We start from the raw sequence: 22,489 nt of genomic DNA, 5'->3' as shown, positions 1-22,489 counted from the left end.
GCCAAAGTGGAGACATTATGCTCCCCTCTGCACTTCCATATACAGCCCCCCCCTTACGCTTAGGTTCTGGGGCCCTGCAGTGAAATTGAGTAAAGTGGGGATTGCAAAGTAAGGACACACACACACAGAGAGAGAGAGAGAGAGAGAGAGAAAGAAAGAGAGAGAGAGAGAGAGATACTACCTCTAGAAATTGCTGGGGGCCGCTGCCCGGCCTGTTCCAAGCCTCCCCTCAGTTGGGCTACTATCCCTGAGCAAGGGAAGGCCAATTTATGTCTCCATTTATTTCTCAGCAACCTGCGTAAATGCTGGTGGGATGCACACAAGGGGGAGGGGGTGCCTGTTCCAAAGCTGAGCAGATTGCCCCTCAGAATCTGCCCCCACCTGACAGGAAGGCTGCCCCTGTCCCCGTCCTTGCAGACATGGCAGGTGTCTCTGTGCGGAAGCTCTTGCTCCAGGAGGCGGGGGTGTTGCCCTATGCTCAGGCCATGGCACAGGAGAACAGGCAGACTTTGCCAAGGGGCTGCTTTTGGAGAATGAAAATTGTTATGTACTGAAGTTCTCACCCTGGGCCAGCAGGGGGATACTGTAGATAGTATAGATAGTTTTCACTCAGGTCCACATATGCAAATAAGGGATTGAAAGTGACGTTCAGTGATTGGATAGTTACAGAAAGTGTTACAGTTGCGTTCTAGTGGAGCTCTATATAAGCAGGATGGCTGAACCCTTCAGTTCAGTTCAGTTCAGTTCTGGCCTGTGAATAAACAAGAGCTGTCTGAAGAATCGCTGTGTCGTCTGATATGTTCACCCACAACTTAACAAAAATAGCTCATGTTTCAAGAACCCCTCTGGCTCAGCCGCAGGACCTGGCAGCAGAGAGATAGATCAGCGAAGAGATTCCATTGGCTGCAATATAAAATACTGTAAGAGGTGGATCTTTCCTGGAGCAAAGGCCTGCTGTGTGTTGTCATGTCTATTTTTAAGTGAAGGTCTTGGGGCAGCAGTTCTACAGTGTGGTGGATGCTGTTGTTGTCTGTGTTTGTGCATGAATCTGGCCCATATGGTCCTTGGAATTCCTCTTAACTTGATCATGGGGTCATTGCTGAGGAAAGCTCTTTTTCAGTTTTGAGGGGCCCAGTATCAATTTATTTGTGTGTTTATAATTTTGTGGTGAGAGCTTGCATTTAATAAAAGCTTGTGGGGGAGGCAGTTGATGCAGCAGCAGCAGAACAGATTTTTTAAAATGCAAAATTATCCATTTTGCTGCTGGCTTTTCAATTCTGACGGGGGCTGTAGTTTGTCTGGAGAGCACCAGGTTGCCAAAGGTGACCTTAGGTTAACTTTCAGAACTCTGGAAGTGTGTGTTTGTGTGTGTGGTTTTTCCTACTACCACCCCTAAATATTCTTCTCTCTTTCCACCCCCATCCAGGATTTCTGAATGGTCCTGCTAGCTTTTTTCTCTTTGCTGACTTTGGCCTGGTTAGTTTGGACCAAAATGGCAAACTACCCAAGGAAACTGGTCGTGGAAGGGCCTGCCCCAGACCAGCCACTTCCTTCCGAAACTCTGGATCTTCCCACCAATGGATCCCCCCTCCAACTCTCCAAAGCTTGTGGGTCGCAGCCCCCGCTGATGGGGCCCAGCCAGGACTCCGAAGATGCCTCACAGCAGTGCCCTCCTCTAAGCACGCAGGCCTCTGTGGGTGCCGCTAAGCAGCCAGAACACCCCTCCTGCCCCTGCAAGCCCCCAATTCCCCAGTCTGCCTCAGGTCATTTGGCCCAGGGCTCCCCAGCCACGGAGTCGGGGAGGCCTCTCAGCCGGGTCATCGTCCCTTCCTCAGGCCAGTCGCTGAGGCAAATGCGGTCCCTCTCAGGAGAGGAACCAGAGAGCAGCCAGGCCCAAGTGAGGCGCCAAGCAATGACCAAGTTTGTGCTGGGCTCTTTCGAAGACAACTCTTCTGATGACGAGCTTGTGGCTGGATCCTTCAAAATGGCGGGCAGGAGGAGGAGCAGCTTGGCCAGCGTCGGGTCCTCGTCCTCCGTGGATTCCTCGCCGCTGATCTCCCTGTCGGAGACCAGTGGGGTGATGAGGTAAGCATCATGGGAGCCGGAGACCCTGCTGGCAGCTGGGCCAGGCAAAAGCTTGTTTGAGCATGGCATGTGAAACGGGCACAATATGAGATCCTGTGCTCTTTGTCTTTCCTAACTTATGCCAAAGCCCCCTCTCCTTCTGATTCACAGCAGTCTAACCCTCCTTTGCAGCTGAATGCCTATGACCTTAAGCAGCTTCCCCAACCCCATATCCTCAATAAGTTTTAGCTTACAGCTCATGTCCACCCAGCCAGCACGGCCACGTTCCCCCCAAAGGATGCTTCGTCCTTCTGGGGCTGATAAGAGCTGGAGGGCACCAGGTTGGGGAAGGCTGAGCTTTAAAGGATGGGATGAGGAGCTTGTGGCCTCCGGACGTTGCTGGACTCCAACTCCCATGAGCCCCAGCTAGCGAGGCCAAGTGGCCCAGGATGATGGGAGTGGCCTGCCAGCCATGTTCTGCTTTGACGGGGGTGGGGTGGGGCGTCTTCTTGGTGGTGGCACATCCTGGGCTCCTTTGGGAGGAAGGGAAGGATACAAATGGAGTAAATAAACATATGAAGGAACCAAAAGGCAGAGAAGAAGCTCCTGGCTCCTCCTTTGTTCAGTTCAAGATACAGGCCAAGAGATTTCTCTGTGCCTTTTCCCTCTTTTATTTTTTGGCAAACTGATTTTTTATTTGCTATGCTCCTTGCTTGTTGGAGTAACTGTTGAAGTTGTGGCTTAAAAAAATGTCTTTCATTTTGAGATGCTGAGGTCTCTTTCATTGTATGTCAGTTTAGAAATGTTTGATTTATGCTTGACTACTGCAATGCGCTCTACGTGGGGCTACCTTTGAAGGTGACCCGGAAACTACAACTAATCCAGAATGCGGCAGCTAGACTGGTGACTGGGAGCGGCCGCTGAGACCACATAACACCGATCTTGAAAGACCTACCTTGGTTCCCAGTACGTTTCTGAGCACAATTCAAAGTGTTGGTGCTGACCTTTAAAGCCCTAAACAGCCTCGGTCCAGTATTCCCAAAGGAGTGTCTCCACCCCCATTGTCCAGCCCAGACACTCAGGTCCAGCTCCAAGGGCCTTCTGGCGGTTCCCTCACTGCGAGAGGCCAAGTTACAGGGAACCAGGCAGAGGGCCTTCTCGGTAGTGGCCCCTGCCCTGTGGAACGCCCTCCCACCAGATGTCAAAGAGAACAACAACTGCCTGACATTTAGAAGACATCTGAAGGCTGTTCAGGGAAGTTTTTAATGTGTGACATTTTAATGTATTTTTAATCTTTGTTGGAAGCTGCCCAGAGTGGCTGGGCAACCCAGCCAGATGGGGTGCAAATAAATTATTATTATTATTATTGTTGTTGTTGTTGTTGTTGTTGTTATTGTTATTATTTTATTGATTTAAAATTTATACGTGGTTTCTGAAAGACGAAAATAGGTGATATGAAGAGGTAACAATCTCCAGAGTAGCTCAGCTTCATGGTAGCTCAGCATCCAGCCAAAGCCAGAACTTTTCTGTTTAAGAAATCCAGCACTCCCATTAATGACCCCCTTCTTAGTTCAGCCGGGGTCTTGGCTTGCAGCCAGTGGTAGATTTAGGTAATTTTAGATTGTGGACTTAAGGTTCTTTGGGGTCCCTTCTTGGCCATTGATGATTCTAATGGGTGGTGGCTGGAGGGCGGCAGCACTCTCCAGATAATAATGCATGCCTCACTCACTACAAATGGCCTTATGGGGTGGGGGCATTAAAAGGCCATGTGCATTGCTCACCAACCTGCATTGAGCATCCAGCATTTTTTGGCTCAAGGCTCCAAGGGCATGGACTCATCCACATTTCTGTTTGCCCCATGATTTCCATTCACAGGTCCAAGAGAAGAAGAAGAAGAAGAGTTTGGATTTGATATCCCGCCTTTCACTCCCCTTCAGGAGTCTCAAAGCGGCTAACATTCTCCTTTCCCTTCCCCCCCACAACAAACACTTTGTGAGGTGAGTGGGGCTGAGAGACTTCAGAGAAGTGTGACTGGCCCAAGGTCACCCAGCAGCTGCAGGTGGAGGAGCGGAGACGCGAACCCGGTTCCCCAGATTAGGAGACTACCGCTCTTAACCACTATACCACACTGGCTTGTGCTGCCGCTTTTCCTGGGAAAACCTGAATGTCAATCTGCAGAAAACCCAACTGGAATTTGCTCCAATTCAGCAGTAAGCAGTGGATTTTCCAGGAAAAGTGGCAGGACAAAAGATGAACCTCTCTGACCCTTGAATAAAAATCACAGGAGTAACAGAAATGTGGAGGAGCCCTTGCCTATACCAGCTGCATAGCAGAAAAGGCAGGCACAGCTCTCTGCTTCATGTTAGTAAAAGTTAACTCTTAAAGCACCCGACAGCAAGGAGTGGTGAGTGAAAAGAGAGAGGAGCAGCGAGTTCAGATCCTGAAGCTGATGGAACTGTGTGGATGATGTGTAGATGGGGCAGAGGGAATGACCTGTTTGTTTGTTTTTCAGAGGAGAAATTATTGTTGCTTATTTATTGAATTTATATCCCTCCCTCCCTCCCCAAAGAGCCCAGGGTGGCAAACAGATGGGCCATTTAAAACAAAAGCAAGGTAAACGTTTTAAAACAGGTTAAAACAGTCTAAAAAGAACTACAATTGAAAACTTCTAAAATCAGTTACAGTTAAGAACATTCCAAAAGCAGTTCACCAAAAAGAAAAAAAACATTCTTCCACCCAGTGATCTTAGGGTTGCCTGGAACAGTGAGAGCCAGTGTGGTGCCACCGTTTGGAGTGTTGCTGCAGGAGCTGGAAGACCAGGGTTCGAATCCCCCCCTCAGCCATGAAACTCCCTGGCTGCCCTTGGGCCTGTCACTCAGCCCACCCCGCCCCACAGGGCTGTTGTGAGGGTGAAAGGGGGGAGGGGAGCATGATGTACACCACCTTGCGCTCCTTGGAGAGAAAAAAGGTGGAATATAAAGGGCATCAATTAATAATCGTAATTCTTTAGTCACCAAATGCCTGGCCAAGCAGGAAAGTTTAAAAATTGCTCCTGAAAATAAATAATGATGGACGCAGACGCACCTGACTAGGGAGGGCATCACTGAAAAGTCACCCTCACAGGCTGGTGAGAATCGGAGGGCCTCTGGTGGAGCCACCACCAACCAGCTCAACCAATCGTAGGGGCCGAGATGATTGGTAATGTATTCCAGATACCCATAGTCTATTTATTATCTGGTGTTTCAAAGATCTATATCCTGCTTCTAATTTTTTTTTAGAGAACCTCTTCTGAAGCAGTGTCACACAATAAGCCTTAATGTCCACAAGGACACATTTTATTTTTAAACACAGGCAAACACATTAGCTACAAGTTGTTCCCAAAGCCTTCCAGGGTTGCTGATAAGCAGAGGACAAAAGGCCTGATTAGGACAAAGGACTGTTTCTTTGGGGGGGGCAGGCCCCTTGCCTCCCTCTTGCTGCTGCTCTCCTGTTGCAATGGGGGGGGGCTATGTAGTGACACGTAGAAATGGTGAAGGGGCTTTGCAGCCCTGGGGGTCCCTTGCGCAGGGGACTCTTGGCAACGAGGAAAGCGACAACTTGGATTTCAGTGAGAAGCAAACCCCGCATGCCTGCCTTCCGTCAGTCTGCCAAGCCAGTGGTGTCGGGCGATGAGCTTTCTGGAGGTGCCTGGCTGGTCACTATCAGAGGCGGGACTTTGGCTGAGCCCCCAGAGCAGGTTTGCCGCGTCAGTGTAAAGGGTGACGTGGTTTTCTCAACCCCCCCCCCCAAATTTATTTGCTGTGTTTCTATCCCACGTTCTTCTCCCAGAAGCTCAAGGTGGCCCACCTGGTTCCATCTCTCCTCACCGCAGCCCTGCCAGGTAGGCTCGGCCGAGAGGCCGTGACCTGCCCAAGGGAGCTTCATGAGGGGGGGGGATTTGAACCCTGGGCTCTCCAGGTACTAATCCGACACTAATCGGACTCTTCTGAGTCCTTTTTTCTCTGCTGTCCACAAGACCTGGGTGTTCTTTGGCTTCGCCCCCCCCCCCTTTAAAAAAGCACCTGCCTAGGAAAGGGTTGCTTGTGTCTCTTTGGGAGAGGAGAAGCAGCCGCGCCTGAGAAGCGCCCCGACTCCGGCCCGGGGCTTCCTTCTCTGCGGCGCCTCGGGGCCCTTTTCCTCGGCTGAGCCGCTTGGTGCTGCTCGAGAGTTTGCTGGCCCTTTGCCCAAAGGGGAGCAACAGGCGGCAGCAATGGAGCAGCAGCAGGAGGCGGCGGCGGCGGCGGCGGAGGACGAGGCTGCCTCGGGGTCCCCTGCCCTCCGCCCTTCTGGGGGGCTCCCGGGCAGGATGGCAGAGGAAGGCGGAGCCGATCGGAGCTGCTCCGGGGGCCTCTGGAGGTCAGTCCTGGGGGCGGGCAGGGGACTTGGTCCCCGGGAGAGGGCCGAGACTTGGCGGCTGAAGTCCCTTCTCCGCTTCGGGCAGGCGGAGAGGAGGGGCTCGTGGACCCTCTTGGGGTCCCCTTCCCCGTGTGCGTGGCGTCCGCCGGGGAGGGGGAGGCGGCAGCTGCCCTGCTCGGACGGGCAAGTCCTTTCCCCAGCTTAAGAGGTTTTTTCAGGCACCTGCATGTCAGAAGGGGGACTGGCTTTCTGCAGTCGATATTTCCCGCGTGGGGTTTTCAGAAGTGCCAGAGGCCAGGTGGGGGCTTGCAGAAGCCCTTTCGTCTGCTTTATTGCACCCCTGGGTGTTTTGGAGCCTCCGTGCATTTGGGGAGTGGATTCTCTAGATTCTTCCGCTTCTTCGTTTGCGTCAGCAAAGATTGTGCCCGTGTGTGTTTCGAAAACTGCTGTGGCCGGAAAAGCTCCTAGATGGAGTTTCCCATTTCCAAAACAAAATCCACGTTTATTGTGTGACGTCACTGTGTTTCCCACCCTTGACCCTTGCTTGCCTCTTCCATTTTAAATCTTTCTTGCCCTCTTCCCTCCCTGCCCGCACTGCATTTTTCTTTTAAACATCCAGTTTGGAAAGTGTGGGGGGGGGGGGGACTAACTTCACAGCATCTTGTCAGGTTGGTCGGTCTTGCTTTCCCCTTGCTTTCCCTGCCTGTCATCTAAAAATTGGGTTAAGTTTTTGCTAAAAGCAGAAATAAGCAAAATTGTGTGCACGCCTTGGGAGTACATGGGAGACACTGATTCCAGTATAATTTATCCCGATTTATTTTTATTTAATGAAGGTTTTGATTTACTTCAATAAACATATCAATATAGTAAAATTAACATAAGTGCAACAAAGCAGCATAGTATAGAATCATAGAATTGTAGAGTTGGAAGGGATCCTGATGGTAATCTAGTCCAGCTCCCTGCAATGCAGGGATCATGACTGACAGAGGGCCATCCAACCTCTGCCTAAAAACCTCCAAGGTTATTTCTGGGGGAGACTTAATATTAGGTTGGTAAAGTACTTAAGACCATTATGAAAACCAAATTTCACATGGTGCTGTGGAGACGGAGTCCTTTGTATCAGTATTTCTGCTGCATATAAGGGAATTCAGGGTCCTCCTGAATTCTTTTTGGCACCAAAAAGAATTTTGAGTCCCCCCCCAATTTGCATATTTTTATAGCAAAACAAAAGTTGTAAATTCTGATTTATAAGGCTTTATAAGGTTGTTTAAATGTGTCGCATTTCATATTGCGTGAAGCAGTTGGAAAGGTGGCTTTAAAATAAATTAATTCCCTAAATATATGTTATTAAGATTCTTTTCTCTTCCCTTCCCCCTCCCCCACCCCACAAAATGCACCACTCAAAATGTGGGTTTAGCTACTAGGGTCCCACAGCGCAGCCGTGTTGCCCCAGCCAGAGGGTGGCATGGCCGGACCTTTGCCCGGCCCCTGTCTCCTGATGAGAAGACCCTCTGACCAAGCAGGGCTTCCATTTCCTCTTGCACAGATTATCTGAGAAGGTCAAGTGCAGTTGAAGAGAGGTCACACTTTGCATGTCCCAACTCTGGGGAGGAGCTTTTGAGGAAGGGGGCAAGCCCCAGGGCCCCAGGATGCTGCAGTCTGCATTAGATAGGGACTAGACTGCCTGCCTCTGTGACAAGAGATTTTAAAGGGTTTACCCTCTAGGAGTCCATGCATCCCAACAAAACTATGGCCTGACCAACTTGACTAAATGACTGAGTGGGGTGGAGATACATTTTTCATACTGCTTTGCGACTGCTTATACTTTCTTTTTGAAATGCCAATTAGTCCAGGTTCAGATTTGTATATGAAAGGGCACATTACCCCTTCCCCCTTCCCCCAAAGGCTGAGGTCACTGCAAGATGACCATCAAGAGAAATTTGCTAAAGTTACTGGAGATTTGTCTGGTTCTTGAAGACTGAAGAGTTCTGTGAGTGTGGGGTGTTTGTGTTTGGAAATATATACCCTAGTGGAGTGCTCATGTTCATGAGCCTGTCATTCTTTCCAAGAGAGGATTTCCACTCCTCCTTTTTCTCTCTCTTCCCCCTTCCATTTTTCATTCTTCTTTTCCAGCTGGCACTCAAATGTTCTGTGGCTTCTGGACTGCTCAGCATTCATGGGGGGAGCCAGCGGTGGGAGGAGTTTCCTCTTGTCTTAACTCACCACCTGTGTTTGCTATCAGAAGGAGTGATTATTAATTTTTATTTTGATGATTAGGCTAAATTCCCAGTCAAAACTGCCAAACTCACTTTTTGTCCTTTGCTCCGGAGGGTGTTTGTTGCCCCCCTCCCCGGCCTAATCTTGCCCTGCAGCTGCATTTCTGAGGCCAGCCCTGCAAGCACTTGGCGAGAGAGCAAGGAGATAGCAGCAAGGAACAGAAGCTGAGTGGCAAGCTGCCCTCCTTTGCCTCTCCTTAGTTAGGGGGGCATACGGAAGGTGAGAATTTGGGTAAGGATTGCCTGGGTCAGGCCAGGTCTTGCTTAACCCAGCCTTCTGTTTCCAGCTCACCAGCAGCAGCCCTCCTCTCCTTGTGCCCAGCATCTGGCATTATTTGGTGGTATGATGTGCTTGCACATGGAGGCTCTCTCTAAGATCTCACTTCCCTTTGTCATCTTTTAAAGCCACCATGTAAGCTAGTCATCATCACTAGGGGGGTGAATTCTGCCACTAGGTTGCATGTTGTGTCCTGAATAGGCCACCAATTTGTTTCACTGTGGTAACATTTCCTTCACATAGAGACAGAGCGAAGGGAGTCTTCCTGGTCTCAAGCCAGCCTTGAGGCTGGTGACTCTTTGCTCTTGGGAGAAGACCTGCTGGGTGTCCTTGTGGTCGGACACAGACAATTTCTTCTGCAGCTTTCAAACGAGTTCTCCAAAGTTTATAGATCACAAACACATTTCTGAGCCAGCCTACACTTGGTGAGTCATTTTGGTCTGAAAAGAGGAGAAAAACAACAACAAGAAATGTGGAATTATTCAGTACGTGTCTCCTGGAGGGCATTTCTGGTTCGCCCTTGATAACCAGAGGAGTGGTGGTTTGAAAGCTTGCTCCTCCTTGAGCTGCCTTTCTGGTTCCAATGAGTTGCTGCCTGTGACTCCTGCTTCCTATCAGTCCTACCAGGTCAGCCTCCACTCTTAATTTCCCTCCGTCTTCTCACCCCTTCCAGACCCAGCATGTCGGGGATGCACCTGACCAAGAAGGGGCGTGAGCAAAGGAAGCTAGACTTGCACAGGGACTTCACAGTGGCCTCGCCTGCGGAGTTTGTGACTCGTTTTGGAGGAAACCGTGTCATTGAAAAGGTAGCATCCCCAGAGAAGGGTAGCACATCAGGGGGTTTGTGACCATGGCTGGGTTTCTTGTGGGCGTCTAAAAAATATCTCCGGGAGGGTACGCATAGTCGCCCTCTTTTGGCATAAGGTCAGAGCTCAAATGCAAATTTTTCATAGAATCACAGAGTTGCAGAATTGGAGGGGACGCCAAGGGTCATCTAGCCTAGCCCCCTGCAGTGCAGGAATCACTGCTAAAGAATCCTTGACAGATGGCCATCCAACCTTTGTTTAAAAACCTCCAAGGAAGGTTGGGTCCGCCACCATATTTGTATCACTTTTCATTCATTTTTCTTTCCATATTTAAGAAGACCAAGAAACTCTTTTGCACAGAGCTTTGGGTTTGGAGGGTGAGGTTAAACTATCGCTCTCTCCCCCCCCACCCCAATTTAATATTCGTGCATTACATGGTTTCATTGTACTAAGCTTTATGGAACCCACCCTGGAACCCCATGGTGAAGGGTGGGCTTAATAAATATTTAAGGGTATATAGTAAGTAGGTCATCATCAGGGGCACCAACTCCTAGAGCAGAGGTCAGCAAACTTTTTTAGCCGTGGGCCAGTCCACCATTCCTCAGACCATGTGGGGGGCCCGACTATATTTTGGAAAAAAATTAAATGAACAAATTCCTATGCCCCACAAATAACCCAGAGATGCATTTTAAATAAAAGCACACATTCTACTCATGTATAAACACGCTGATTCCTGGACTGTCCGCAGACCGGATTTAGAAGGCGATTGGGCCACATCTGGCCCACGGGCCTTAGGTTGCCTACCCCTTGTCCTAGAGGCTGAGCTCTTTTAGGCCCCTTCCAATTTTTTTTGGGGGGGCAGCCCTCCACCAATCTTCAGTTCAGCCCGAGGTTGAAAGTGTAGGGTGTGAGTGTGGCCCACACTTCTCTTGTAGTCTTTGGAGGAGGGATTGGGGCGCTCTCCATTCTCCAGCTGGAAATCTTTCCAGGATTAGCTGCTTAGATGCTTCAGTTGAGATTCTTGCATCGCAGGGGTCCCTTACAACTCTGTGATTCCATGATTCTAACAACAACCAGTAACAAACATTACCTGTGTGTGGTTTCTTCCCAGGTCCTTATTGCCAACAATGGCATTGCGGCTGTGAAGTGCATGCGCTCTATTCGCCGCTGGGCCTATGAGATGTTCCGCAATGAACGGGCCATTAGATTCGTGGTCATGGTGACACCCGAAGACCTCAAAGCAAATGCAGGTAAGCAGCGAGAGTGTGGCCGCCCTGTCTCTGCATGCACATTCAGCGCTGCAAATAATTCTACCATTACAATTTTTCAGAGTATATAAAAATGGCCGACCAGTATGTGCCAGTCCCCGGAGGAACGAATAATAACAATTATGCCAACGTAGAATTAATTGTGGATATTTCAAAAAGGATTCCAGTGCAGGTAAGGTCTGAAATGCTCTATCTGCCTCTTTCCTGTTCCGGAGAACAAAACAACAAAACAGTTTTGGTTTGGCGGCTTTGAGGATCAGTTGTTTACAACAGGTGTGTAGCTCTTGAGCTTGCTTCCTTGGAGTGCTTTCCGCAGCCTTTTGTGTTTGGATCCTCCGTGTGTCTGCCATGAAACCTCCATGCAATGCAAAGGATTCCTGGGGACAGATAGAGAGACTCTGCTGGCTCAGGCAGTGGGTGGCTCTGCGACCCTCTGCACTCTCAACCAGTTTCCCTTCTCGGAATTAAAGCCCTTGGAAAGCCCTTGGAAAGCAATTTAAGCAGTATTCTGGGAACTGAGTTTGCTAAGGGTGCAGAGAGTTGTCAGGAGACCCCTGTTCTCCTTCCAGAGCTGCAGTTTCTAGAGTGGTTTAATAGTCAATCCCTCTTCACAGAGAACTCGGGATTTGTAGCTCTGGGAGAGAATGCACCCATAACAAACTACATCTCCCAGACTTCTTTGGGGGAAGCCAGGACTGTTTAGAGTGGTATCCTGCTGCTTTAAATGCATGGTGTGAAGGTGGCCAAAGCTCCTCTACTCCCCTTGGGGAGTTCTCTGCAATACGCATCTCTTGTAGTCTTTGGGCTCTGTAGGGCAGATCTTGAGTCCAAGCAGCTGTTTATGGATCTGAAGTCTGTTTCTTAAATGCTTTCATTGCAGGCTGTTTGGGCTGGTTGGGGACACGCATCGGAAAATCCAAAACTTCCAGAATTGCTTCACAAACACGGCATTGCTTTCCTAGGTAGGCATTCTTTCGTGCAAGGGTCCCTACTATTTTGAGAGTGGGCACAACAGCGTCTCCTAAGATTCCTTTGGAGGAAAAATGGGGGGGGGTGGCTTTTGAAGGTACAATCTTCTTTTTTGCCGGGTTTATTTGGGGACAGGGTAGGTGTTTTGCTTGTTTTATGAGATGTGTTTTTGCCAATTTCTCCTCCTGTGAATTGATATTTTGTGGTGTGCATGGCAGAATCTTAGATTTCCAAAAGACTGACATGGGGAGCTGGCTCAGTGTCTTTGAAATGCATGCTGCTGTGTACCTGTTAATACGGCTGATTTCAAGGTTGTTTATGCACTGAGAGATTGCTCTGTGTGTGTCCACATGGATACAAAAATAGACAATTGTCTGCTGTGGTAAATTGCAAAACTGGGGCCACAAGACAAGCATCGGCTCCTCCTGTGTTATATCCTGTATAGCACTACAGACTGTAAGCTGCCTGGGGCAGGGACCTGTCCTCTTGCATGTTGGTGGCACTGTTAAATGGGCAGATGCAGGATGAATCGTGTGCCAACCTGCCTGTTGGAACAGGAGCACTGATGGAGTTTCTGTGGTGCAGAAACTAAAAACAAGCAGCGTGCGGAGCAAGTAAGCAAGGGAGCTCTGCTGGGCTTCTTGTGGGGCCTCTCCTGGCTGCTTCCTTACGCTCTTCCAATCCTGCCTACGGACGGATGGGCTCTCATCCTGTTGTGCGGGGGGACCATCCGTCCTGCTGGGCCTTGCCCAAGTAAGTACAGTTCTTGCTGGTTTCTTTCTGCACTTACCCCAGGACGACTTGTTCTGTTTTGCCAGGCCCGCCCAGTGAAGCCATGTGGGCTCTGGGGGACAAAGTGGCTTCCACCATTGTGGCCCAGACAGTCCATATCCCCACATTGCCTTGGAGTGGAAGTGGTAAGAGAACGCGTGCGCTCTGTCCCTGCCCAGCTCAGGCTTCTGGTTGGTCTCCCCAACAATTGCAGGCCTCCCCTGATCCCAGCTTCACTCTACACATGCCCAGAGGGGATGGGACAGAGTGGAGGTTCAGGGCTCAAGGAGCACGGCAGAAACCAAGGCCTGTTTTTGTGAAATGGAGCCTCTCTCACATTTTGTCGCCCTCCTACCTACCTCTGCAGTGGTTGACATGAGCTGAGGAAGATTAAGTCTCCATTTGTATCTTGTCCAGCATTCTGCTCTCACACTCGCCAACCAGATACAACAACAACAACAACAACAACAACAACAACAACAACAACAACTCCTCACCCATCTGGCTGGGTTTCCCCAGCCATTCTCAATGGAAAACCAACAAGCAGAACCCAAACCCAAGAGCAACTCTCCTGTGGTTTCAGCAGCCATGAATTTGTCCAATTTCCTGGGCTGGTGACCGTCCCACTGCCTCCTGCGGGAGTGAGTTCCATAGTTCAACTCTGCACTGCATGAAGAGGTCCTTTCTTTGGTCCTCTCCCAATCTTTCAACATTCAGCTTCGCTGGACATCCATGAGTTCCAGTGCTTGGAAAGAGGGAGAGAATACTCCTCGTGATCGCTGTGTGTTACTTCCAGGACCCGAAGCCTCTGAATTCCAGCGGCTGGGGAGCAACCAAGGGAGAGGGCTGCTCCTGGGCTCATGTTCTGCTTCTGGACTTCGCTGGGGCATCTAGTTGGCAAGGATGAGATCAGGATGCTGGGCTTGATCCCCCCCCCCAGCCTGATCCAGCAGGGCTTTGCTTACATGCGCTGCCTGTAGGTGATGGACAGGCCCCTGTGGGATGCCGGTCCGGATAGGCCTCTGGTCGGATCCAGCCCGGCTGTTCTTACATCCCTGTGGCCATCACTCTGAGGCTTCTTGATGTGAATGTTTCCAGGTTTAGTTGCTGAGTGGATGGAGGACGAGAAGGAGCAGCCAAGAACCATCACTGTCCCCCTGGAGACGTATTGGCAGGGCTGTGTCAGGGATCAGGATGAAGGCCTGGAGGTAACGCAGGTTCAGAGGGGACTTTGGACTTCAGAGCAGGGGTTGCTGACCTGTGGCCCTGCCAGGGCCAGACTAGGACAGAAGATGCCACCCGACTCCTCCTCACTCTGCCACCACCTAAGGCAACTTGAGGCAGCCGGGGGAAGCCCTGAAGGTGGCGGGGGAGGGAGCAGGGGGATGGCGACGGTGGAGGAAGAGGCGCAGGAGGCAGCAAGCGGCTCTGGAGGTCAGATCTGCTGCTCCTCCAGCTGCCCCCAGCAAGCAAGCCCTGAGCCCAGCGGATGCTGCCTGACTTGGAATCACCCCCTGAAATTGATGGACAGTGGATTCAGGAGAGTCCAAAGAAAGTCCTGAGCAAAACCCCCAGCAGAGTTTCCTCCCAAGGCACATTCCAGCTGCAAAAGGGGGGTTTTCCTCAGGGCCACAACACACCTGAAAAGGGTTGCATTCTCCACACACAGCTTCCTTCTCAAAAAGAAACATTATCAGCCTTGAAGAAATCCTGTGCAATTTAACAGCCACATTGCAGGAAGAATTTGCAACCAAGGCTTTTCCCATCAGCCCTTACTAAGTGAGAGAAGCTGAGACAACCAAGTTTCTCCCTTTCCCACCAAATTTTTAAGCCTCGGGGTTCAGGGCTGAATTTTGATCTGCAGATCAACCCTGAAACATGAGACATTGAGGAGGAGTGGGGCAGCATTTGTATCGGGCAAAGGTGGTAACTCCCTGGGGGGCAGCCAGTGGCCTTGTTCCTTAAGGAGCCCGTAGCTCTGTGTGTGTGTAGCTGGGCACTTTTCACGGGGTGAATCAGCCACCATTTTGTACTGAGGGAAGTCTAGGCTGTCCACACTTAGCCTGAGAGAAGCACAGCCCTTGGCCTCCCAGAGAAGATGGTTCGCTCCGTAGTCTGGGGCTGCGATTAGCGGAGAATGGTCCTTTAGCTCTTTGCCATCTGACTCTTATTTTCCTTTCCTTTCCTTTTTCTGAAATTTCCTTTCTCTCAGGCTTCCGAGGGAATTGGCTACCCTGTGATGATCAAGGCTTCGGAGGGAGGGGGCGGCAAAGGAATCCGGATAGTGGAAGCGGCAGAAGAGTTTCCCACCCGCTTCAGACAGGTGAAAGCTGCCGTGGTGGATTTATTATTAATTTACCCCACCCTTTTCTCCACTTAACAATTAAATGTTTAATTGTTTGTTTATGGTTAACTTGTTATGTTAATGTGGCATTCCTGTATTAATTAATTTAATTTCATAGAATGTATACGCCACTTGCTTGTAAAACAAACAAATAAACCATCAAATCAGTTTGCAAAGAGAGTTAATAAAATTATAAGTAAAAACAATTCTTTGATGTTCAAAAGATAAAATCAGCAATAAACTGCAATAAATGAATAAAAAATACATCAACATTCCACATATCTAGGTAGGCTTGTCTAAACAATAATGTTTTTAGCTGGTGCCAAAAAGAGTGCCTGGTGTAAATAGGCAGGGGGTTCCAGAGTGCAGATGCTGCCACACTAAAATATCCATTTTATAATCTTATAATCCATGCAAGTGCCACTTCAGAACATTTGCAACTATCTGAGGTTTTGCTTCATGAATGAAAAGTTTCCATAGCCAAGGACAAAGCATGTTGACTGCTAGGCTTCCTTTTGGAAGTTGAGGCCGGGGTATGTTACAAATACACTAAAATGAAATTCAGATGCTGCTCTTTGCCGCAGGTGCAGAGAACCTCAAGTCAAGGAGCTGAATATGGCTCTACATTGAGTCCTCTCTGTCTGGCCCTCGGGACTCCCCCCAAGTCGCATTTCTCCACTCCCTCCTTGAGGGCTTGGGCTGGGTGTATCCTGGAACCGTGACAGTGCCTCTTGAGGAGAGCTGTGTGGCGCTTGTGTGGCTTGCAGGTAGTCCACTGTGCAATGGGAAAAGCACCCCCCCAAGGACTCCACCCACTCTGGCCTCTGGCCCCGCCCACAGCTGGTATGTGGCCCTCAGAAAGTTCTGTTCATGAGGGAAAGTGGCCCTCAAGCTGAAAAAGTTTTTCCGGCCCTGCCTCCCAAAAGCTGCACAACAGAGAATCCTTAAACCTTTGGCTTCTTCAGAATATCTGAAAATGTGTTCACATTTATTAAAATTGGCAGATCTGTACTTTGGGCTTTCCTGTGGAAAAAAATTGGGCTTTTTCTCCCAATGCTGAATCCAGATTAAACACATGGGTTGTTTTAATGTGTTCATAACAAACAGCACAAATGTTGCTTCCAGCGCTGCCGCCTGCCATGGAGTTTGCCCTTGGAGAGGCATAAATCATTAACAGATGTGAATCAGTCTGTGACGTCTGTGTTCCTCTAAGGCAGGAGTTTTCAGTAGGGTGCAACTTTGACGATTTGAAAAACCACTTTGGTTGACTAAAAAATGCCTCTGATTAACTGAGCAGCATTTACTGTGTTTGTTATTAACATGAACATGGCTTAGAAAGGATTCTCCCTGTTCACTCCTGCACAGGGTGGATGCCTCTCCTAAGCTGCTGCAGTATATATGTTGCAACAATTTATTTCTTAGTGTTTGGGTTTTATCACATGCACATTCAATTCACTGGCCTCATACAACTGCCTGGTGTATATGCAGTCCTATGCATATTTACTCAGAAGTAAATTCCATTAAATTCAGTGGAGCTTACTCCCAAGCAAGCACCCTGGAAATTGTTTGTTCAGGTGATGGCTCACATTATCAGGCCAGCTCTCCAGGGTGAAATCTCTGTTGTGAAACCCCTGTGCCCAGCAGAAGCGTCCTGGCATCTGTCTGTACAGTGTGCTTTTGTGCCTCTGTGTTCTTTGAGTTTTGCTCCCTCCCCTGCCCTTTCCTGATCTTCTTTACCTTATGGCCCACACAATTCAGCACCAGTAAACTGTCTCCAGAAGCCTCCCCCCCCCCTTTGAAACTTCGAAACACCGAACTTTGGGTGTCTCATAGCCTTGTCCTGTCCTCCGCTCACATCCTTCCCCAGTCCCAACCTTGAGTAATGCTGCTCTGGAATGTACCTGGAAGGCCATAGCCAACATGACTTGGCCGCTGTACTCCATGCTCTGGTAACTTCCAGACTGGCTTGTTGTAATGCATGCATCACTTTCTACAACTCAGAAACTCCCAACTGGCCCCAAAGGCAATGACCAGGTTATGGACTGCTTTGGATTGCTTTGTGTTAATTGGTGGGTTTTTTGTCACCCACACCCATCTCAGCTTCCCCTCCTATCCAGCTGGTGTGGATTGTGTAGCATTGATTCCTGCACTGCGGGGCCTTGGACCAGATGGCCTTTTGGGTCCCTTCCAGCTCCACAATTCTATGATTCTGTGATTCTAGGTGCAGAGTGAGGCTCCAGGCTCTCCGATCTTTGTGATGAAGTTGTTGCAGCACGCCCGTCACCTTGAGGTCCAAGTCTTAGCAGATCAGTATGGGAACGCGGTTTCGTTGTTTAGCCGGGACTGCTCCATCCAAAGGAGGCACCAAAAGATCATTGAAGAAGCTCCAGCAACTGTAGCAGCAGCGTCTGTGTTTGAATACATGGAACAGGTACACACATCTGAGTTTTTCAACAGGCTCATAGCTCATTGCATGCAGAAGGTCCCAGGTTCCACCCCCAAGGATTCCCAGGTAGGGCTGAGAGAGACTCCCAGTCCATGTAGACAGCACTAAGCTGGCTTGGGCCAATGTTCTGATTTGGTAAAAGGCAGCTTTCTCTATTCTTATTTAAGCTAGCCCTTTATCTGGGACCACAATAACTGGATTCTTATTCTACAGTAGCAGAGAGTGCCTGGTGCTTCTCAGGATTTTTTAGAAATAAAAGATGTTTTTTATAAAATAGATGGTGTAATTCATGAGTTTGGACCCATCATGCCAAAAACCAGGCAAAGTCACAGCAAACTTGCATTTTGGTCTGCCATTCTGATTCAAAATGGCACCTGGCACCCAAGCGTTGACAGAGACTCCTGTCCCCATTTCCTTGTTTGCACGCACCAAAAGAATAAGCAAACTGAACTGCAGCCACCATTCGCAAATCGTGTTTTTCTGAGTTTTGCAATGCAGGTATATAGGCAACCCCTCATTTACATAGGTTCAATATGTGTGTGACTGTGCACACATGGATTGGGCAGAGGCAGAACGAGGTGTTTGCAGGCTTTTTCAGTGGTGTTTCAGGTATGTGCAATTTCACTGACACATGTGGTCCCTTAGAACGTAACCCCCGTGTAAATGGCCTACGTATATTGCCTATATTGGGGGGAAATGCACGTAGAAAATAACAAAGAAAAAGTTGATGCATTAGGGGAACTTGCTTGGGAAATTGTGCAGAAATGACATAACAAAAATTTATATACTGGGTGGAATGTGCACTAAAATGCATATAATTTTTTGTGGTGACTTCCCTTTCCCACAGGCCCACATCCCTGTTTTTCATTTTATTATTTATTTCCCTTTATAGACTGCCTCTTCTCCAAAGACCTCCTCATGGTTCCCTTTTGCCCTCTTCCTCCTCCCCCTCCTTCCTTCACACTCACAACCACCCTGTGCTGTAGATCAGGCTGAGACCAGGGTCACCCGTAGTACTTTGGGGGTGAGTGTGGATTTGAACCTGTGTCTCCCTAGTCCCTGCCCCAACACTCCGACTGCAGCACCACACTGGTCCTTGTCCCGTGTTCAAATCTCACCTTCACTGCAAACTATTTTGTTTTTTTACTTGCTGAACATATTCCTTATTCTTCAAAATTCAGTTCTCCAAAGCAGCCAATATATCACAATGCAAGAAAAATTAAAGTCAGAGTTTCAGATAATGTAGAAGCATGCACTTCTCTGGATGAATTGTTCCTGTCACTCTCCCAAGGCATTGCGTGTTTTATGGAGGCTTATTTTGCATGGCTGCTTTTCTCCACAGTGCGCTGTACGACTTGCCAAAATAGTGGGATATGTGAGCGCGGGAACGGTGGAATACCTCTACAGTGAAGATGGCAGCTTCCACTTCCTGGAGCTGAATCCGCGCTTGCAGGTGGAACACCCTTGCACCGAGATGATTGCTGATGTTAACTTGCCTGCTGCCCAGCTTCAGGTAATTCAGATACTACTAAATGGGGGTTTTGTCCCGTGGCCCTTCCCAGCCAGCATGGCCAGTGGTCAGGAATGATGGGTGTTGTAGTTCCAGCAACATCTGGAGGACCACAGGGGACCCATCCCTGTTCTCTAGGACTAGCGGGAAGCAGGATCTTTGCAGGGACCTAGAAATTTCTAAGCCTGGTGTTGTTCTCGTACCACCAAAAGTCAGTCTCTTTAAGGTCTTTTTCATTGTAGTAATTTATTTATTGCATTTTTATCCCATCTTTTCCTCCATGATGCTCCAGGGTGCCATATGTTCTCCCTCTTCACGTTTATCCCCCAAACAACCCTCCTTTACCTATGCAGTGAAGTAGGTGAGGCAGAGAGGCAGTGATTCAGTGTCTGGCACAAGGTCACACCCAGTGAGCCTCATGGGCAAGGAGGGATCAGGTCCTCGTCCAGCACGCCAGCCACACTGGCTCTCCAGTTGCAGTAAAGAATGTAGGAAGAGCCCTGCTGGATCCGGCCAAGCGCCCATCTAATCCAGCAACCTCCTTCCCACAGTGGCTGGCCAGGTGCCTGCATTTAGCTCTTCTCCATAAGAATGTAGCAGAGAAAATAACCGGAGACTGAAGTGAGCTTGCAGACCCTGGTTAAGAGGGGAACCTGATTAGTGCTAAACATGATTAAGACTTGGTGCACATGTACTCTTCAACTGTGGATGAGCGTATGGGAGCCTGTAAGAGAGAGAAAAAAGGAGTAGGGGATTTTTACAAGCCGCTCCTAATCTCTTAGCTGCGGTTGAGACTATGGGTTCATCCACACTCCCACTTGCTTTCTTGAATCATAGAATCATAGAGTTGGAAGAGACCACAAGGGCCATCGAGTCCAACCCCCTGCCAAGCAGGAAACACCATCAGAGCACTCCTGACATATGGTTGCCAAGCCTCTGCTTAAAGACCTCCAAAGAAGGAGACTCCACCACACTCCTTGGCAGCAAATTCCACTGTCAAGCAGCTCTTACTGTCAGGAAGTTCTTCCTAAGGTTTAGGTGGAATCTTCTTTCTTGTAGTTTGGATCCATTGCTCCGTGTCCGCTTCTCTGGAGCAGCAGAAAACAACCTTTCTCCCTCCTCTATGTGACATCCTTTTATATATTTGAACATGGCTATCATATCACCCCTTAACCTCCTCTTCTCCAGGCTAAACATGCCCAGCTCCCTTCTAGGCACAGGTCCGAGCAGTTACCCCCTTTCCCTGCTCCTTTCCCATGGAAAACCCATTCTTTAGTGCTAAATTAGAGCAAACATCAATCTGGAGAAAACCCGAATTGCACTTTGCTCTGATTGAGCACCAAAAAGCAGTTTTCTCTGGGGGGAAGCAAAGGGAAAAGAGGAAATGTGAATAAGCCTTTAAGGGTTATCTGCATTCACTTGGCAGTTTATTTCATTTTCCTGTTGTTTCCCTAATTGTTAAGTTCTGGTTTATATTTGAGCTTTCACGTGATGTAAAAGACACTTCCTGAAATATAGTGGAATATAGCACAAGTTTAGCACTTGTTTCCATGTTATTTGCAAATAGATTTATTTTCTGGAAGCAAATATCAGGGAAATGAGTGCTAAATGTACACCATATTACCAGAAGTAGTTTTTATGTTATCTGAAAACTCAAATAGAATGCAGAAATTAACAGTCAGGGAAATGTCAAGAAAACAGAATAAACTGCCATGGAATGCAGCCAATATCTTGCCATGTGTTCTGATGCAAAGAAGACAACTGCATCCCATGAAATAAAATGTTTGTAAAAGCATCTGGAAAGGACCCTGAAAGGTCCAAGGAATTCTGTTTCCTTTTGCCCCTTCTTTTCTCTTCCTCCTCTCAGATTGCCATGGGTGTGCCTTTGCACAGACTGAAGGACATCCGAGCCCTCTATGGAGAACCCCCCTGGGGGGATTCTCCCATTGCCTTTGAGAGCCCCAGCAATGTGCCCGTCCCCAGGGGCCACGTGATTGCAGCACGGATCACCAGTGAAAATCCTGATGAGGTCAGTCATGGAGACTCAAACTGTCCTTACCTGTAAGGAGATGGAGAGGGGATGCTGAGAGAGCTTGGGTCCACATTGCAAGCATATGGGATGTGAATCCTTTTATCAAGCAGTGTCAAACCTCTGTGCAACAGGAGGAGTTCGCAAATTGCCTATTGTTTATTTAATTTTTTGGGACCCCAGCTTTCCACCTAAGGTTCTGTTATGTTGCTTACAATCTAAGAATGAAATAAAAGCACAATCCAGCAATCATTAAATATGAACATATAACAATGAAGTTTATTATTAAATATTATTATTCAGGATGAAGCAGCAAGGACTAGCAGACACAGTAAAACACAATTAAGTCCAGGATTGCTTGGAGAAGATCTTGCAGGAACTCAGATGACCTTGCAAGATCTGCAAGAGCGCCCCCCCCTTAATGAGGGCAGTGCCTGGGCCTTGCCCCTTCAAGCAAGATGGGGAGCATCAAAGTGGACACAAAAAGAGCTTTTAAGCTTTCCACCTTGCTTGGATTTAACTTGTGGAATTTCTTTTTTTTAATAATATTTATTGAGGTTTTACAAAAAAACAAATGTTTACAGAATAAAATAAACAAAAAGCATATAAGAAAGAAAAAATAAGAAAAAGAAAAATACAAAAATTGAAGATTACAAGATAAAAAGAAAATTTAAAAAGAAATCCATTTTTAAATATCTTTAAACTCATTTGCTTGTTTCATTGACCTCCTCACACCTCCCCTTTTTGCATTCCTATTTACATAATCAAATCAGCAAATCCTTACCTTCTTTCATTTATCTTAACTCTAAATCTTAACATATTATTATATATTTTCATATATTATCAATCCATTTTTGCATATTCTTGTTAACTTTGTTGCTAATGCCACTTATTTTCAATCCAACATCATTTTAACATTCGTTAATTTTACAATATTTCTGCAGATAGTCTTTAAATTTCTTCCAATCTTCTTCCACCAGCTCTTCTCCCAGGTCTTGAATTCTGCCAGTCATTTCTGCCAGTCCCATATAGTCCATCACCTTCATCTGCCACTCTTCCAGAGTGGGTAAATCTTGTGTCTTCCAATACTTTGCGATGAGTATTCTTGCTGCTGTTGTTGCATACATAAAGAAAGTTCTATCCTTCTTTGACACCAATTGGCCGACTATGCCCAGGAGAAAGGCCTCTGGTTTCTTCAGAAAGGTATATTTAAATACCTTTTTCATTTCATTATAGATCATTTCCCAGAAAGCCTTAATCTTTGGGCACGTCCACCAAAGGTGAAAGAATGTACCTTCAGTCTCTTTACATTTCCAACATTTATTATCGGGCAG

At 48.1% G+C, this 22,489-nt stretch overlaps 1 protein-coding gene across 18 annotated transcripts in view; it reads left to right on the top strand.

The window, feature by feature from the left end:
• The window catches only part of ACACB (acetyl-CoA carboxylase beta), a 69,184-nt gene that overhangs the window by 6,856 nt on the left and 39,839 nt on the right, over positions 1–22,489 (top strand). For 14 of the 18 annotated variants that reach the window (XR_014557637.1, XR_014557638.1, XR_014557639.1 and 11 more), the window contains exons 3-13: positions 1,427–2,085; positions 9,686–9,818; positions 10,930–11,068; positions 11,149–11,258; positions 11,967–12,048; positions 12,874–12,972; positions 13,925–14,034; positions 15,039–15,149; positions 17,392–17,601; positions 18,959–19,129; positions 20,994–21,155. Coding sequence is in view for 8 of the 18 variants with exons in the window: in XM_083710066.1 (XP_083566192.1) it covers positions 1,436–2,085; positions 9,686–9,818; positions 10,930–11,068; positions 11,149–11,258; positions 11,967–12,048; positions 12,874–12,972; positions 13,925–14,034; positions 15,039–15,149; positions 17,392–17,601; positions 18,959–19,129; positions 20,994–21,155 (1,977 nt within the window). In the remaining 10 variants the exon portion in view is untranslated. Of the gene's footprint in view, positions 1–414; positions 921–1,426; positions 2,086–6,296; positions 6,460–9,685; positions 9,819–10,929; positions 11,069–11,148; positions 11,259–11,966; positions 12,049–12,873; positions 12,973–13,924; positions 14,035–15,038; positions 15,150–17,391; positions 17,602–18,958; positions 19,130–20,993; positions 21,156–22,489 lie in introns of those variants that run through there. The other 4 variants (XR_014557645.1, XM_083710070.1, XM_083710069.1 and 1 more) reach the window with 2 other exon arrangements.

This window comes from Podarcis gaigeae, assembly GCF_964106915.1.
Source record: "Podarcis gaigeae genome assembly, chromosome: 13".
NCBI classification, from domain to species: Eukaryota; Metazoa; Chordata; class Lepidosauria; order Squamata; family Lacertidae; genus Podarcis; species Podarcis gaigeae.
The sequence above is the reverse complement of the archived record's forward strand: the minus strand, read 5'-3'. Positions and strand labels throughout refer to the sequence as shown.